This window comes from Cynocephalus volans, chromosome 15 (assembly GCF_027409185.1).
Source record: "Cynocephalus volans isolate mCynVol1 chromosome 15, mCynVol1.pri, whole genome shotgun sequence".
Taxonomy (NCBI): Eukaryota; Metazoa; Chordata; class Mammalia; order Dermoptera; family Cynocephalidae; genus Cynocephalus; species Cynocephalus volans.
In genome coordinates, this window is record NC_084474.1 from 5,645,547 (window position 1) to 5,661,569 (window position 16,023).

Here is a 16,023-nt window from a genome sequence, read left to right on the forward strand (position 1 = left end):
AGGTCTCTCCCTTTTTCTTCTTTTCTGGGTATGCCGATTATGTAGGGTTGTTTCACTTGAGGGAGTCCCATCTTTGCCGTATGTCTGTATATATTTTTTCTTTTTGCTCCTTTGATGGGTTATTTCATATGTTCTGTCTTCAAGCTCACCAATTCTTTCCTGTATTTGATCAGTTCTCTGTTGGAGCTTTATATGGAGTTTTTCAATTCGGATAATGTATTCCTTATTTCTAGAATTTCTGGGTTTTTAAAAAAGTGATTCTATACCTTTGTCACATTTCTTGTTGTTTTCCTAAATTGTTTTTTAGATATCATTTAATTTTCTATCTGTATTTTTTTTTTTTTGTGACTCCCTGAACATCCTTAAGAGGGTTATTGTGAATCCTCTGTCATGCATTTCATAAATCCACCATTGTCCTGGGTCCAGTGCTGGTGTTTTGTTTGTTTCATTTGGTGGTGTCATATTTCTCTGTTTTTTGTTGATCTTTGTGTCTTTACGGTGATGCCTGGTCATTTGAGGAGACTGCTACCTCTCCCAGGTTTTATTGGCGTTCTTTGGTGGTGCTCAGTCTTTTCTGGTTTATATCAGAGATCTATCTCTGGTCTTTGGTTGTATTTTTTTTTTTTTTTTTTTTCCTTCTTCCCATTCTATGGTGTATTATTAGCTACTACTGCTGCTTAAACTCTGCACTGGAACTAATTTGGTGTCCTGTTGTTAATTCCCAAGTTGGGGGATCTTTTCACCAGAACTGAGCTCAGTGCTTGAGCTAAATTGCTGCTTTGTATTTGATTCTCTGGGGAAGGCTTTTTGTGCATAATGGAGTTTAATTGTTGGCCTTTTAGCCACTTCTGGATCTTGTGAGGTCCCCACAGACACAAGTGCGCTGCATTGGAATTCTGGCCTAGGACTGAGTCTTTCCTATAAACTTCAACCCATGCAGTTCTGTTGCCCTGACCAGCCACCACTGAGTGTGCCCGTGCCGATCATAAGGCAGCTCAGCTGCTGCACTGTGCCCCAGTGTTCCCCCAGCAGGCCAGCCTCCCCTTACCCAGCACTCCAAATGCTTCCTGTGGGGCGTGCCATGCACAAGTCTGTTATGATGACTCACTGACCTCTGGTGTCGTGCTCTGAGGCCCTCTTCTCCTTTTCATGCTCCAGGCAGCATCACACAGAGGGCATTGCTGCAACATTGCCCCTCTGCTGGCCTCCAGGTACTGCAGATGCTCCTGCACCACACCAGCTTGGAAGCAGCTGGGGCTTGGAAAGGTCAGAGTGTTCCCTTCTCAGTCTCACTGCTGCCTCTCATACCTTCATGAACTCTGCAGGTCTTTCCTCCTTTTCCCCGAGCTCCAGTGGTCCCAGGATGACAGTCTTAGCTTTTTAATAGTTGTATCAGTTGTTGCAGGGGAATGATAGTTTATTGGTTGTGGTGGGGAATGATACTGGGGATTTTTGGTTCTGCCATTTCGATGTTCTTTGTTTTTAAATAAGAACAAAAAAATGCCAAACAAAAACAAAATGAAAGTGAGGGGGAACCTGTGGGAAGCCAGTACCACAAGAGCAAAAGTAGTAGAGTTTTGAGTTGAAGGAGTTTCAGTAGAAAGAGTCATGTGGCAATGAAGAACTCAGGTTGTGGATCCACTGATGAGAGTTCCACAGCAAGAGAGGGTGAGCCCGGGGGCATTGTTGGCAGACCATGGCTGATGTAGGACCTGGGTTCCAGGCAGGGGCGCCTCAGCTGCTAGTGGTCTGGAAGTGATGGAGCATCTAGAGAGGTTGCACAAAATTGGAGAGACAGGCACTGAGGACAACGGGAGGGCCCAGTGCACAGAGAGGTTGGGATTATGGCTCTGTCAGTGTCCTGAAGAGGAAGTGGGAGTGGGGGAGGCCGTCTTGAGCAGAAGAGCAGAGGGAAGAGCATAAGGAGTGACTGAGTCCAGTGGGACAGATGTGGCGTGTGTGGTGAGTCAGTGCACGGCTGCTCACCATAATTTTTCTTTTCGTAAAATAAGACATTTTAAGGCCTTATGTCCAAAATGAAGACGTTGCAGCCTCAAAGGAGAATGGTGTTGTTTTATAATAGCTTCTGGGTAGAAAGGAAGGCAAGCCCATTGGAGGGATTAAAATGGCCTTGTTGGTGAAGATGATGCCATGCAATTTCAGAAAGTCATGTCCGCATCCTTACTGAGGGCCTACTGTGTGCCAAGCAGTGTTTCATGTGCATGAGACAGGGCAGAAGCAAAGGTGAGCCAAGCCCCTGCCTGTGCTGGGGGGAAGGCTGATTAGGGGCCAAGAAGTAAAGTAGACAAGATGTCAGAAGAAGAGGAACAGGGTGCTAGAGAATGTCCCAGAGTTGACGGGAGGGCATTTCAGTCTTAAACAGGGGTCAGGGAAGCTCCTGAGCAGTTGACATATTGAGCAGCTGGAAGACTGGAGCTCCTATAAGCTGTGATGAGTCAGGAAGGGTGTGCAGGAGACTGGGTGGTTCCATTTTTCTTCGGTGTGAAAATCATGAACCTTTTGACTATTTTCATTTAGACATCGTATATCTGAGTAGGAACATGAGTCTGGACTTCACAGGCAGGCCTGGTGCTGGGGATGTGAATTTGTAGGCTTCAGTGTCTGGGTGATTTTAAAGCATGAGCTAGGTCAAGTTTGCAGAGGATCTGGTGCAGATTGACAGGAGAATCTGTCCGAGGCCTGTGCCCTGGGTGCTCTGCAGAGGCTGGGTGTGGAGGAAGAGGCTGCTGAGGGAGGAAGCAAAATGAGGGGAGTGTGTTGTCCTGGAAGCAAGGGAAGTGGCGTCTTTATGAGGAGAGAGGGCAACTGACTGTGACGGGCGCTGCTGGGGCTGGCCACCACGATTTCACTGGGAAGGGCAGGGTGTGGAGCCATCTCAGTGGAGTGGTCAGGCTAGCTAGACTGCTGTGGACTCAAGACAGAGTGAAAGGAGAAACTGAAGACAGCATGATAGAGCTTTTTGGAGGAGTTTTGCTTTAAGGGAAGCATATCAATAGGGTGTTATTTGGAAGGGAATGTGAGGATCATGGTTTCCTTTTTTAAGACAGGAGACATTTCAGCTTGTTTGTGCATTGCTGGGAGAAGTCCAGGAGAGAAGGGGAATCTGCTGAGGCAGAGATGGGAGAGGACAACTGATGGAATTGTCTCTGACACAGTGAAGAGAGGGCACAAAGAGGGTGCACCCCATCAGGAGCACAGACAGGCCATCTGTGGACAGGTGGAGAGCGGAGTCCATGCAGGTGCAGGTCGATCCATGTGGCTAGGGAACAAGTTCTTTCTGGTCACTTCTATTCCAGCACCATAGGAAGCTCCTCCATCAGGAGGTGGAGAGGGTGAGGGGAGATTATGTAGTATGGTCATGGCGTGGAGGTGAGTGCACTGTGGAGGTGCTCTGGGTTGTCTGACAGCATGAGGTTCTGCTGGGAGGAGTGGTCATGAGTTGAGTGTGAGACCAACCAGCCAGTGTGGATTCAGTCCTGAAGCTGTGAATGTGGAGCAGGCAGAGCATGGGGACTGTCCAGTGATATGTTGAAAGGGGTTGATAGAAGTTCTGAGAGTGCAATGATAATAATGCCTGTGAAGACTGAACTGGGTAAGGTAAGAGTAAGAAGAACATGCGGGGTGTGGATACAGTGAGTCGGGGTAGGACCAACTGCTGGTGGCTTGGGAAGAGGTTGGTCAAACACTTCTGGAGTTGGGCTACTAGAGGTGGCAAGCTGGAACAGTAAGGATGATGCATGCTTAGAACTGAGTTAATGGAGAGAGGCAGTTTATAATTTTGAGATTTAGAGATGACCACGGGGATTGGTGGTTTAGGTGGGTGGAGGACACACTCTTGGAGAGGAGGAGTTCAAGGAATGGGAGGTAGAGGCATTGGAAGCTTGGCAGGCATGAAATAAACAGGAATAGGGACCAGGAAATAAGCCTTCTGAGGGTGGGGGGGTGGTGGGTGGTACAGCGCTGCAGGGTGCCTGCCTGGGGCGTGGGCAGTCACATTAGGGCTGGAGCATAAGGGTGGTCTGGAAGCCACAGTGAAGAGCAAGACTGTCCCTTCCTGGGCTTTCAGGCCGACTGGCAAGAGGGGAGGAAAGAGAGGACAGTGCTGTGCAAGGTCACGGCTGGGGTGTCCTCCCAAGAGGAAACAGGACGGCAAAGGGAGTGTTCATAGAAGTGACTGAAGCAGCTCCAGCAATATGCAACTGATTGTCTTCTTGTGATTCTAAGAAAAACTAAGTGAGGGAGGCCTGTTTTGTTGTCAGCTTTTTAAAGTTCCTGTGTTTATTTATTAAGAATCAGGTTGGAGTGATTCAGATTGTCAGTCTCAGGCATCTAAACTGGAAGACTTTGTGTTTATGCACTGACTGGCAAGGCTCATGATTGCCCATCTCCCTTTGGTGAAGGAAGGGGTGGCAGTTTTCTGACCTCCTGAAGCAGAGAAAAAGGCAACGTATTTTGGCTCATAGTCTGGTTTGTAAAGAAGGCACTGGAGAGTCATGCTTCTAGAGAGCTAAGAAAATCTCTTATCTAATAATGCCTAGAAAACAGTTTTGCATTAAACATTTGATTTGTTGAAGTGAACTTTCTTATCAAAATGCTGAAAATGCAGATGTCCCGATAATGCTCTCAGTAAAAGATCATCTTTTGACACAAAGGGACAATGGGCCTGGCTAAGGGGAAAAAAAAGTGGGTGTAAGGAATAGACTTTCATTATCTAGCATGAATAGAGCAGTGATTAAAATATATATATATATATTTTTAAACCTGATAAGGACTAGCTAGTGGAAGGATCAAGGGAAGTGGTCGTTGGCATTTTAAGGCTGGAGTACATTAGCCCTTTTCCTCAGGTTTGCTTCATGGTAAATGTTACACAATCTCTTTGGACTTTTTTATTTTCATTTTTTAATATTCATGGCACTGTTTAAAGGTATAACTAATAAAAGGCAATACAAAATTGTTTAGATATTTAAGTGTGTTGTTAATAATAAAGCCATAAGTCCCCAGTCTTATGATCAAATTATTTTTCATGGTGTCTATGTCTGCCAGAAAACAAAACTTGAAAATATTATGCCACGTTCATTTTAATTATTTTCTTTACCTTGTCTTATAGTGTATTAAAAATACTTTAATGAGTTATTTTGATTGGAAGTAAGTTGAAATATTTTTGAATCTTTATTCTTTTTCACTTCTCCATATCAATTTTATAGAAATGTTTAACTGTGTTGAATTGATGCCAGTAATCTTTTGAGACAGTTACCAGTCCGTTAATTTCACAAGAAAGATAACTAGGATATCTTAACTTGCTCAGTGAATTCATTATATTTTTATTCTGTTGGTGTTTTGGCCTTTATCTGTGGATTAGTTGGCTGGCTACGTTAAAAAGAATTAATTTGGATGTAGATGGCAGGGCCTTCCTAAACTTCCTATGTGACTTTTTTTTTTTTTTTTTCAATTTGGTAGAGGTCTTTACTAGAAATAGGACTGTTGATTACAGGTCATGGAGTTTCTGTTCTTAAGTTTGAATGTGGGAAGTCTGTGGGCAGAATTGTAGCAGGGGCAGCAGATGACTTGCATGGCAGTGGCAGAGCCCCTAATGCCAGAGCTCAGCTGGAGATGCAGGTTTTACCTGCGGGCTTCAGGTACTTCCACTACAGAGAGCTCCTGCGTTCATGTTAACTCTTGCTTTTACCTTCATCCTATAATTCCTACAGTTTCCTTGTGGAGTTCTAGGCTTGACTTTACCCAGATACTACTTTCAGATTCTATTTTGTCTTCTTTTTTCCTCTGTAAAGCCATAATATTGAAAACCAACATTTAGCAAAGAATTGTCTAGATAACTGTGCAAAAAATACAGTGCTTTGCCTTTTTTGTGTGTTTATTGTATTATAAATACCATTTTAAATTGTACTCTTTAAGAGGTACCTTCTTTCTGCTTCAAAGAGATATTATTTAAATAAAACTAGATAATGTAATGATTAATGAACTGGTACATAATCTTATGAGATAATACATTGATAAATTATGTAGCACGTGACCGTAGTGGTGATTAACAACTGATTTGATTTCTCTTGAGAGAGATTATAGATGTGTTAGTAGGTGCTGACTTCTCTCTCTCTATATATATATATTTGTATTTATAATTTTATATTTTTATATATTTATAAATATATACATAAATAGGTAAGGGCTCTTATGAAATGCCTGTATGTCCCTTGTTATGAATTGTCTTCCGGCCATGCACATGGGTTTTCTTTTTTTGTAATGTTAGTATTCTTGCTGTCTGTCTGTGATTGATACCCAATTATCTCTGGAGTTCAAGTAAGGGACCCCTACCCAAATGCTCTCATTTGAGTGTTCTACCTATAAATAGTTTGACAAAGTTTTGCTTGGCTGGAACTTTGAACCCACTATCCATTTATCTGTTTGCCCCCCATCTGCTCAGTCCACTGTTAACCCCTTCCCTCAATCTCCCACCCACCATGGCATGGCTCATAGCTATCTTTGTGTCCCTGGTACCTATCAAAGTGCTAGGTGCCGGCATGTAGCAGGCCACAGGTAAATGAACAGGAAATGAATAAGTGAACTAATAAAGGGCAGAAAAGGGATTAAACATATTCAGCTATCATATTTCTAAGAATATGATGTTCTTAGGAAGCAATATTAGCTAATATTTGTAAGAATCATAAAACCAAGATACCAAAAAAAACTAAAAGCTTACCTAGGAGGATATGGAGAAGGAGAATATAATATCAAAAATATGTTAAAATTTTCATTTTTTATCTATTTGTCTTGTTGGGGGTATAAAATATAAATGTTCCAATTATTCTGAAGCTTTTCTTTTAACTAAACTTAACACATTATAATTCATAAACAGAGGCGGGCTAGCTGAAAGACTAAACGGACTGCAGAATCGAGAGAGATCTGCCATTTCTTTGTGGAGACATCAATATGTTTCTTATCAGAGGACACTTTCAGGTAAGGCTTGCACAGGCATCTGAGATGGTGGGTAAAAAACATTGCAGTTAAAAGTATTTTTACATTAAAATTATGAAGTTAATTACTGCTATTTTCAAGACATTTTTAAAAATTAATTTTTCCCCAGCATTCTTTTTAATTTTTTGACTCATGAAAAGCTGCATAATTAATGTGTACAACTTGATGAGTTTGAAAGTAAGTATACACCCATGAAACCATCACTACAATCTGTGCCATGAACTTACTCATAACCTCCAAAAGTTCCATTCTGCTTACTTATCTATCATTATTATTTTTTGTGTTTGATAAGAACACTTAACATGAGATCTACCCTCTTAGCAAAATTTAAAGTATACAATACAGTATGGTTAACTATAGGCAGTATGCTGTACAGTAGACCTCTAGGACTTATTTATCTTGTATAAGCAAAGCTTTGTGTCCTTTGACTAATACCTTTCTCTTTCCCTTTTCCCCTGGCCCCCAGCAGTCACTATTCTACTCTCTGCTTCTATAGCCAAAGCATTTATTCAAGAAAAAGAAGTAAAAGGCATCCAAATTGGAAAAAAGGAAGTCAAATTGTCTCTGTTTGCAAATAATATGATCTTGTATCTAGAAAACCCTAAAGACTCCACACATATGCAAAATGTTAGCAACAATAAACTAATTCAGCAAAGTTGCAGGATTCAATGTGCAGAAATCAGTTGCATTTCTATATGCTAACAATGAGATATCTGAAAAGGAAATTAAGAAAGCAATCCCATTTATAATAGGATCAAAAAGAATAAAATACTTTGCAATAAACTTAATCATGGATGTGAAAACTTGTCCTCCAAAAACTGACTTTTTTTCTTCTTCTTCAGGTGTCTTAAAGGTCTCAGAAATTGTTCTAAGAGATGAGTCTGTTCTTACAAGGTCATTAGATCCCTCCCTACAGAGTTTCTCTTAGTTCACAGAAGACTTATTGTTGAAAGGTCTGACTTAGAGTGTTCTATATTAGACCTTTTTCTTGCTAAATCTAAGCAGTGGCTTTCAAACTTTTATGACTGCTACCCATCCAACACAAACATGCACGCGCGCGCACATAAACACATCCCTCTGAAACAAACATTTTACGAACACTAACCTTAGTATGTCTGTGATACAATCTGATGCATTCTTTTATTTTTACCATAATCCTGGTTTCACTAAATTGATTTTAGGAGTCCTCTAATGAGTTGCAACACTAACTTTGAAAGGTGCTACTACAAGCAAGTGACTGAAAGGTCTTGTTTCTTAACAAATTGTTTGGTATAAAAAATATTCCACATATCTAGAAAAGCTCCCTTTCCTCTGAAACAATGCTTTTTTCAAGGTTTCTTCCTGTGTGGTCTCTCGATCTCGAGTCGGGGAGGCATGTTCACTTATTCCAAATCTACTATTAATAGTCTCTTGGGGAGGGGGGGGGTCCTTGGAATATGCGTTTTAGTAAGCTTCCAGATGATTTTTGCACATGCTGGAGTTTGAGAAACACTGCTCATAGAGTTGATTCCCCCCTTGCCTCCCTCCACTCTGAGTAATATATTCTACCAGATAGAACACTCAACAATTATGTTATCAACTATTACACATTTCTTCAGAAGACTTTTCAATTCTTATCTCATTTATTGCTTTTAAAATCCTTTCCTACCTGTGTCTTAGAAGTTATCTTCTTTTGTTCACATTCTTGTATTAGAGTATTATAATTTGAAATATGTGAATCAGGATGGCTTGATGCATAATGACCCAAGAGTACTCCTCCTTTTATAGAATTCTGTGGGTCAGCCCATTGTTATAACTTTGTTCCTTGGCATTTTTTTGTGTCAAGGATCATGATATTAAATGATCGTCTTTATAACTCATTTGATCAGCCAGAAAGCCAGGCATACACAAATAATATTCCCTCATCTTATTCAGGGAAGTCTTTATAACATACTGGCTTTAGCACAAAAAAGAATTTAGTGGTACTCATAATTAAAAGCCACAGGGAAAAGACTTCATATGTAAGACATATTGGTTTTGAAAAGGCTGACAGACATTCTCCATGTGGTAACTCCCAGCTTCAAGTCCAATAAAAAGAATGCTTGCTTTTCCATTCTCTTATCAGAAATACCTGAAACAGCCTTCACTGGTCTGGCTGGGGCAGGAGTCCCACCTTGAACTAAATCCAATCACTTTGGCCAGGGTGGAACTCAGTTGATAGCACTCTACCAACCATATGTTTCATTTGTGACTTTTTTTTTTTTTTTTTTTTTTTTGTCCTTTTTTGTGACCGCGCTCAGCCAGTGAGCCAACCGGCCATCCCTATATAGGATCCGAACCCGCGGTGGGAGCGCTGCTGCGCTCCCAGCGCCGCACTCTCCCGAGTGAGCCACGGGGTCGGCCCCATTTGTGACTTTTTAATTTCATACTTATTTAATAAAAATCAGCAAGAACAATTTGTGATTCTACAATACATTGTCTCATTTTAATCTTTTAGTGATCCTTCATGTTCTGCTATTTATAAATATTTGCATGTGCATATTTAACCTCTCAAATGCAAATAATCTTGAACTGGAGTGATTACTTTTGCCCATAATCTACCCACCTCCACCTCTAAATAGTTTCCATTTAATCTTTGTGTCACTCAGTCATTTTGAATTTAGTTTGGGGTTCTGTGCGTTATAATTTTCTTTTATTCTGCCTGAACCAGAAAAATATGGCCTTGCCACTTAAATTCTCAAACATGTTCCTTCTTCCTGTTTTGCTTTTGCCTCTCTTCTTTTGAAGTAATTACACAAGTAAATGGTGAGCTTAGATTTCTTTGTGACTGAATATAAATATTTGTGCTATTGGGTTTCAGCAAGGCCACTCTCAGTTCTCTCATAGAGATTTATGTTGAGTGGTTGGGGTTGGTGTGAACTATAGGATGAAAAGGAGCGAGTTGGAAGAATGGGGACAACAGGAGCCTAATGGACTGGTGACTGGGATGCAGCTTTGCCCTGGCGTCTGGTCACAGCAGACTTGAAAGGCCAGGACACTGGAAGTACCATTTATGTACATCAGTGTTCATGCTGTACCCTTGCTTCCTTTTCTCTCTCGAAAAGACGGCATGCTAATTCTTTGAAAGCTCTTAGAGATCTTCTAGTCTAAGCTCCTCTGTGGGAGATTGAAAGCATGTGTCCTCAGGGACATGAATGACTTGCTCTGTTATTCAGGCAATTGAAGGGGAGACAGGGCTGCAGCCTGGCCTCGTGGCTCCCTGTGCCATCCATGCTTTTTCAACTTGCCGCACTTCTGCTGTATGAAAATTTTTTCACCCCTCTGCCAGTATTCTCTTGATGTTACTATTGAGGAATAACCAAATAGTCCAAATTGGACATTGTGTGTTCATAAGGTATCTATTCTGAATTTTATTGACTTGACGTATTGTAAATATCTTCAAGATAGGAGCAGAACTTTGGCAAACTTTAAATTGGACCATACATTTAAGAAATAGTTGAGGGAAAACTTTTGTTTGTTCTCTTTCCTCCTTCAGAATTATCCTTATTGTAGTATCACAGTTGGAGGTTGACTATCTGTGTGTGGAATGCTGAGGGCATACTAGATAGTAAATCATTTTTATGCAAGATAATCCTCTAAGACAGTTTGCTTTCCTTACTTTCCAGATGAAGAAATTGTAGTTTGAGTATATGCTACAGGTAAGCCAGCCCAGATATGAAATCTCTCTCAAGTCCTTCATTAGTTGAAAGTTAGGGTTAAGAAGATAAAGGATTAAGAAATCAGCAAAATTAGAAATCTTAACATAAATATGGTTTTTCTTCTAGAAAAAAGCCTTTCAAAGTGTAGGCCTGATGGCATCCTTGAGATAGCACTAATTTGAGCAGCGTAGTACATGATTTGAAGGTTGCAATGGCTGTGTAAATTGTAGTTCTGTATAGGATGTCCTAAAACTTTATGATTTTGATAGGGTGGTGGCCTCCATTTAGTGACAATGTGACAAATATTTTCATATGTTTGAAATCAAAGTTTTTAAAACTAAAAATAGTTATAGTTTTTGTTTGTTTGGCAGCTGGCTGGTACAGGGATTCAAACCCTTGACCTTGGTGTTAAAGCATCATGCTCTAACCAAGTGAGCTAACCGGCCAGCCCAGATGTTTTTAAATGAAAAAAACAACACAAAACAAAAATAGCTGTATATATTAGGAAGAGAGTAAAGGCAAAAAAGAAAAAGTGACACCAAAGAAATTGATGGGCTTCAGATAAATGATTTGTTAATATGAAATTTTTGTTCCTAGAATAGTTCCCCCTAAACTAAAGAAAAAAGATCGTGGGAAGAAAATGAAAAAACAAAATCAATGAAGTTCAGTAGCCTTTACTGTCATCCAAAGCAGAGTTCTCTGAATTTTCTTTTTCCTCAACTTGCTGATCTTTATGGGATATGTTGGGAGTGGCACTTGTGTGTATGTGCAAATGGTCACTCTGGAACACCCTCTGACGCCTGTGGAGGGGATGCTACAGGTTTTCTGTGCATGTGGGCATATGCTTGTGTTCCAAAAGTAATAAATATGTTGTAATGAATGTAGTGTTTCAAGAAGCAAAGAATGAGCCTAGCTATTCATATTGGTATTAGCAATAATAGCTCTTGTGTTAGGATTTTTCTTTTTTTATTTACTTTTTTGCTGCTGGGTAATGTTCAGCTGAAAATTTATAAAGAATAGGCTGTATCTTCTGTCAGTGTCTTTTTTTTCCTTTACTTTTCTTATTAGCATATTCATTATTACAAATCATACTTATTCTTTAAGTCCCTTATCCAATTTCTCCCCTTCCCCCCCTTTTCCCCCCTCTAATAACCAAAGATTTGTTCTCTCCATCTGATAGATTAGCTGTTCCTCTGTTGTTTATTGCCTAGATGATCTGTCCAGTGCTGAGACAGGTGTGGTCAAGTCCTCCCCTATTACCGTAAAGCAGATGTTTCTTCTATTACTCTGGAGTGGGCTTTGTGGAGAGAGACGACCTCTTTCTTCTTCGTCTTCGTCGTCATCGTCGTCGTCTTCTTCTTCTTCTTCCTCCTCCTCCTCTTCCTCCTCTTCTTCCTCCTTTTCCTCCTCTTCCTCCTCTTCCTCCTCTTCTTCTTCTTCCTCTTCCCCCCAGCTCCTCCTCGTGCCTTTCCTTGTGTCAGAGCAGTTGAGAGTCTGGCATGCCATCTGCACAGTGGCTGGAACTGCTGCTATAGAGACTACATGCATGGAAATGGTGTTTTTGGTATGCCCCAGGGTGGTGACAGCAGCTTGCTTAGTTGTGGCTGGGTTCAGCTTCTCCTTGCCTCTGTGCCTTAGGACCCCGGCTAGGCCTTGGGCAGTGGTGGCTGTGTGCCTAGTTGCGTCTGGGTTCGGCTTCCCCTGGCTCCATGCCTCACAACCCTGGCGGGGCCCTAGGGTGGTGGTGGCAGCTTGCCTAGTTGAAGTTGGGCTTGCCTTCTTCTGGCCCCATGCCTCAGGATTCTGGTGGGGCCCTGGGGTGGTGGCAGCAGCGTGCCTAGTTGAGGATGGGTTCAGCTTCCCCCAGCTCCATGCCTCAGGACCCTGGCAGGTTCCCAGGGCGGTAGCAGCAGCTTGCATAGTTGTGGCTGGGTTCAGCTTCTCCCAGTGTCTTTTCCACTCTGTTTAACAGCATCTTGGTGCTGCCGCCTGGGGAACCTTGTTGTCTGCTATGCAACTAGCCAACCATGGGTGCCTCTCCCCATCTGATTGGTGGACAGCCCACCCTGGCCCACCTAGCCTCCAGAAAAAATAAATTCACACAAAACGATTTAGCTGCCAGACTGTATTGGATAACTTAACCCTGCACTACTAGATAGTCTGTTTAAAGTGAATAAGTTTGTATTTCAAGAGTTCTTGTTTTTTCCTTTGTTGTTTTTAAAATTTTAATTTCCTAAAGTCTTTTTGTATTGAGAATAATTATCCTTATTCTTTCCACTATGACTTTTGCAAAATTATATTCACTGCCTTATTATTTCTCTAGTGCTACATTTTATTACACAATGTCCCCTTCAAAGTTTTTGTTTTTAGGGCTGGCCCGTGGCTCACTTGGGAGAGTGTGGTGCTGATAATACCAAGGCCACGGGTTCGGATCCCTATATAGGGATGGCCGGTTAGCTCACTTGGGAGAGTGTGGTGCTGACTTAACACTAACCCTTAACACCAAGTCAAGGGTTAAGATCCCCTTACCTGTCATCTTTACAAAAAAAAAAAAAAAAGTTTTTGTTGTTATTTGGTGGGTTTTGGGGTTTTTCTTTCCCTCTAGAGGATAAGCTCTAAGTTGGGGGGCAAAAAATCTCCTGATGCTGTTTTATTTCTCCTTGGATTTCTGGAATGCCAGACTTGAAAGTTTTTCAGAGATGATGAAAGTGAATAAGATAAAAGAGTTCAGACTGATACTGATAATGCCAGTGACTGTTCCTGTTGCAAGTCTCCTCCTTACCCAGGCTCTGAGCAGGCGCCTTCCAAATCATAACTCTGGTTCACAGAGTTGGATTATTTGTTAAACAAAGAAGGCAGATTGGGGGATGCCTTTTCTTATTAAGCAAGAGCCTTTTTTTTTTTTTTTTAAATTTAAATATTTTCCTTTAAATTGTATTATAGAATATAAGCAACCAACTATGCTTAGCGTATTTTTCTGTAAAATTCTCATGTGTCTCAGTTATGCAGAGGGAAATTGTGTGTGCCGATATTTCTGTGTTTATTTTAGTTGTATGAAATAAATGTTCTTTTCCCACATTGCTTCTTTACTGTGCTTAAATCCGGCACTGGAGATGGATGGTGGGAAGGGTCACAGACAGCAAGGTGGGCAGGTCCGCATTCATTTGTTCACTCAACAAGTGTTTTCTGAGGACCTCTTGTATGCCAGACCTCATGCCAGACTCTGGAGACACACTGTGAATGAGCAAGATCTGATCACTGCACTTGTAGAATTTCTCTTTTAGTGGAGCAGGTGGACGATAAGCAAAGAAAGAAAATAGAGACGGGATAGGATAGCGCAGAATCTGTGTGCAGTGGAGTTGGTGCTGTCGAGGTGAGCTTCATATTTTGTAATGGATACCTACAGGCTCTGTCTAGTTTCCAGGCCAAAATACCACAGTAAGGTGGCTAAAGAGTTATGGGACAATGGAGGTTTTGTTATTCATTTTTGCAAGAAAAATTATATTTTATTTAACTGAGATTTTGGATAGCCCATATTTTAAATAGTTTTCCTCTTGCACAAAACCATTGTAACTAAAAGACTTCTTTAGATTATTACTGAAGTTCAGTAAGAGGCAGTTTGTTCAGTATACATTAGGTTCAAGCAGTGAAAGATAAAAGTACAATTTAAACCTTTGAAAAATCCAAAATGGAACAGAATTTTGGTTTAGAATTACCTTTACCTTATAAATATGTGCTTGTATTGCAAATTATTTTGCGTTGAAATATAATGTAAAAAAGAAAGTATGGACAACACAGGTGTACAGCTTAACAAGTGTAAAGCAAGTATCCATATAACCAACTGTGCTCAAAGAGTAGAAGTAGATGATTTTCTTTTCGGTATTTTTTTACTCACTAGATAAATACAATAAATTGATGCCTCCTGTCTTGTCATTTTTTCATGGCACATGGCTATACTATGTTGACTGATGGTTTGTTGTTTTGTTTTACTTTGTTCTTTCTTTCACTCATTCACACATTTATTAAGCAACAAGTATCTGTCCATCACTGACAGAACTGTCTGACTCCATCATAATAGTGTAACTAATTTTTCCTTGCTTTCTTATTTAAAATACTAAAGCTTTATTTTTTGGAAGGAAAGAAAACAGTATTTTACACTTGAGCATGTTTTGGTAACATCTGTAAAGTTTTATTTGTTTAAGTACATTTTGGAAAATCAGAAGAAACAAACAAAGCCAAAATGCCTAAAGTATTATTTCTTAGGAATTGTAATTCTGATGATTAACTGTGTTAGAATATGCAGACAGGATAACACTCTTAGTAAGCAGTTCTAATGCTGTTAGACTTTCTTCACATTGTATAATGTCTTGGGAGTGTTTGTAAATATGGTAATATAAAATTAATTGTAGGAAACAGTTAACAAAGGTTGTCGTTTGAAAAGGGGTTGGGACAGGGTTTCTTTTTAAATATTCCTTTTATAAAAGAATAAATTTGTCAAAATCAAATATTGTTTTTACAATTAAAGAAGAAGGGAGATAAATGTCAAATGATAGAGAACACCACCCTGAACTTTACTTATTAAGAAGTACTAAGAAATTATACCTTTTGTGTGAGGAAATGAAAAATTCAATGATGAGACTGGTTTTTCCAGTGAGGTGGTTTTTCCTTTTTTTTTTTTTTTGACCAGTAAGGGGATCGCAACCGTTGCACAGTGTTGTCTGCACCACGCTCAGCCAGTGAGTGCACCGGCCATCCCTATATAGGATCTGAACCAGTGGCCTCGGCTCTCCCAGCGCCACACTCTCCCGAGTGAGCCACGGGGCCGGTCCCAGTGAGGTGGTTTTTCTAAAGGAAAAGTATAGTTTGTTCTTTGTCCTTAAGCATGATTAACTGTGAACACACTGGGAGGCTTTGTTTTGTAATCTCAAGCACTACCCGAACCCATCTTGTAACCCGTGTTGAACCTTAGGTGAGCGTTTCTGTACTCCTGATGCAAGGAAGGGTGAGGCTGTGGGGAGCCTTAGTCCCTCAGGCCACCTCAGGAGTGTGGCAGTGGTGCCTGACAGCACAGCTGGAGTGGGATCCATCTTGGCGTTGTTGGGAACATGGAGCCAGAAATCTTCCACCTGCCTGTTGCTTACTGCTTTCAAAGGGCTTCTCTGTGGCTGGGGAGCCCCATAAATGGGGTCGTGGTTCAGACTCACCACTTGAGTGGTCAGGAGAGGAAGAACGACTGTCAGGATCAGCATTTTTCATATAGAAATAGTGGCGTGAATAGGAAGAAGAGCAAAGAATTCTGAATTCTGTGTAGATATGTGTGTCTGAAAGATTTAAC

General features: G+C 40.8%; 1 protein-coding gene across 3 annotated transcripts in view; it reads left to right on the plus strand.

The window, feature by feature from the left end:
- The window catches only part of SPIDR (scaffold protein involved in DNA repair), a 409,626-nt gene that overhangs the window by 138,575 nt on the left and 255,028 nt on the right, over positions 1 to 16,023 (plus strand). For all 3 annotated transcript variants that reach the window (XM_063079984.1, XM_063079986.1, XM_063079985.1), the window contains exon 7: positions 6,893 to 6,993. In XM_063079984.1, coding sequence (XP_062936054.1) covers positions 6,893 to 6,993 — 101 coding nt within the window. The remainder of the gene's footprint in view (positions 1 to 6,892; positions 6,994 to 16,023) is intronic.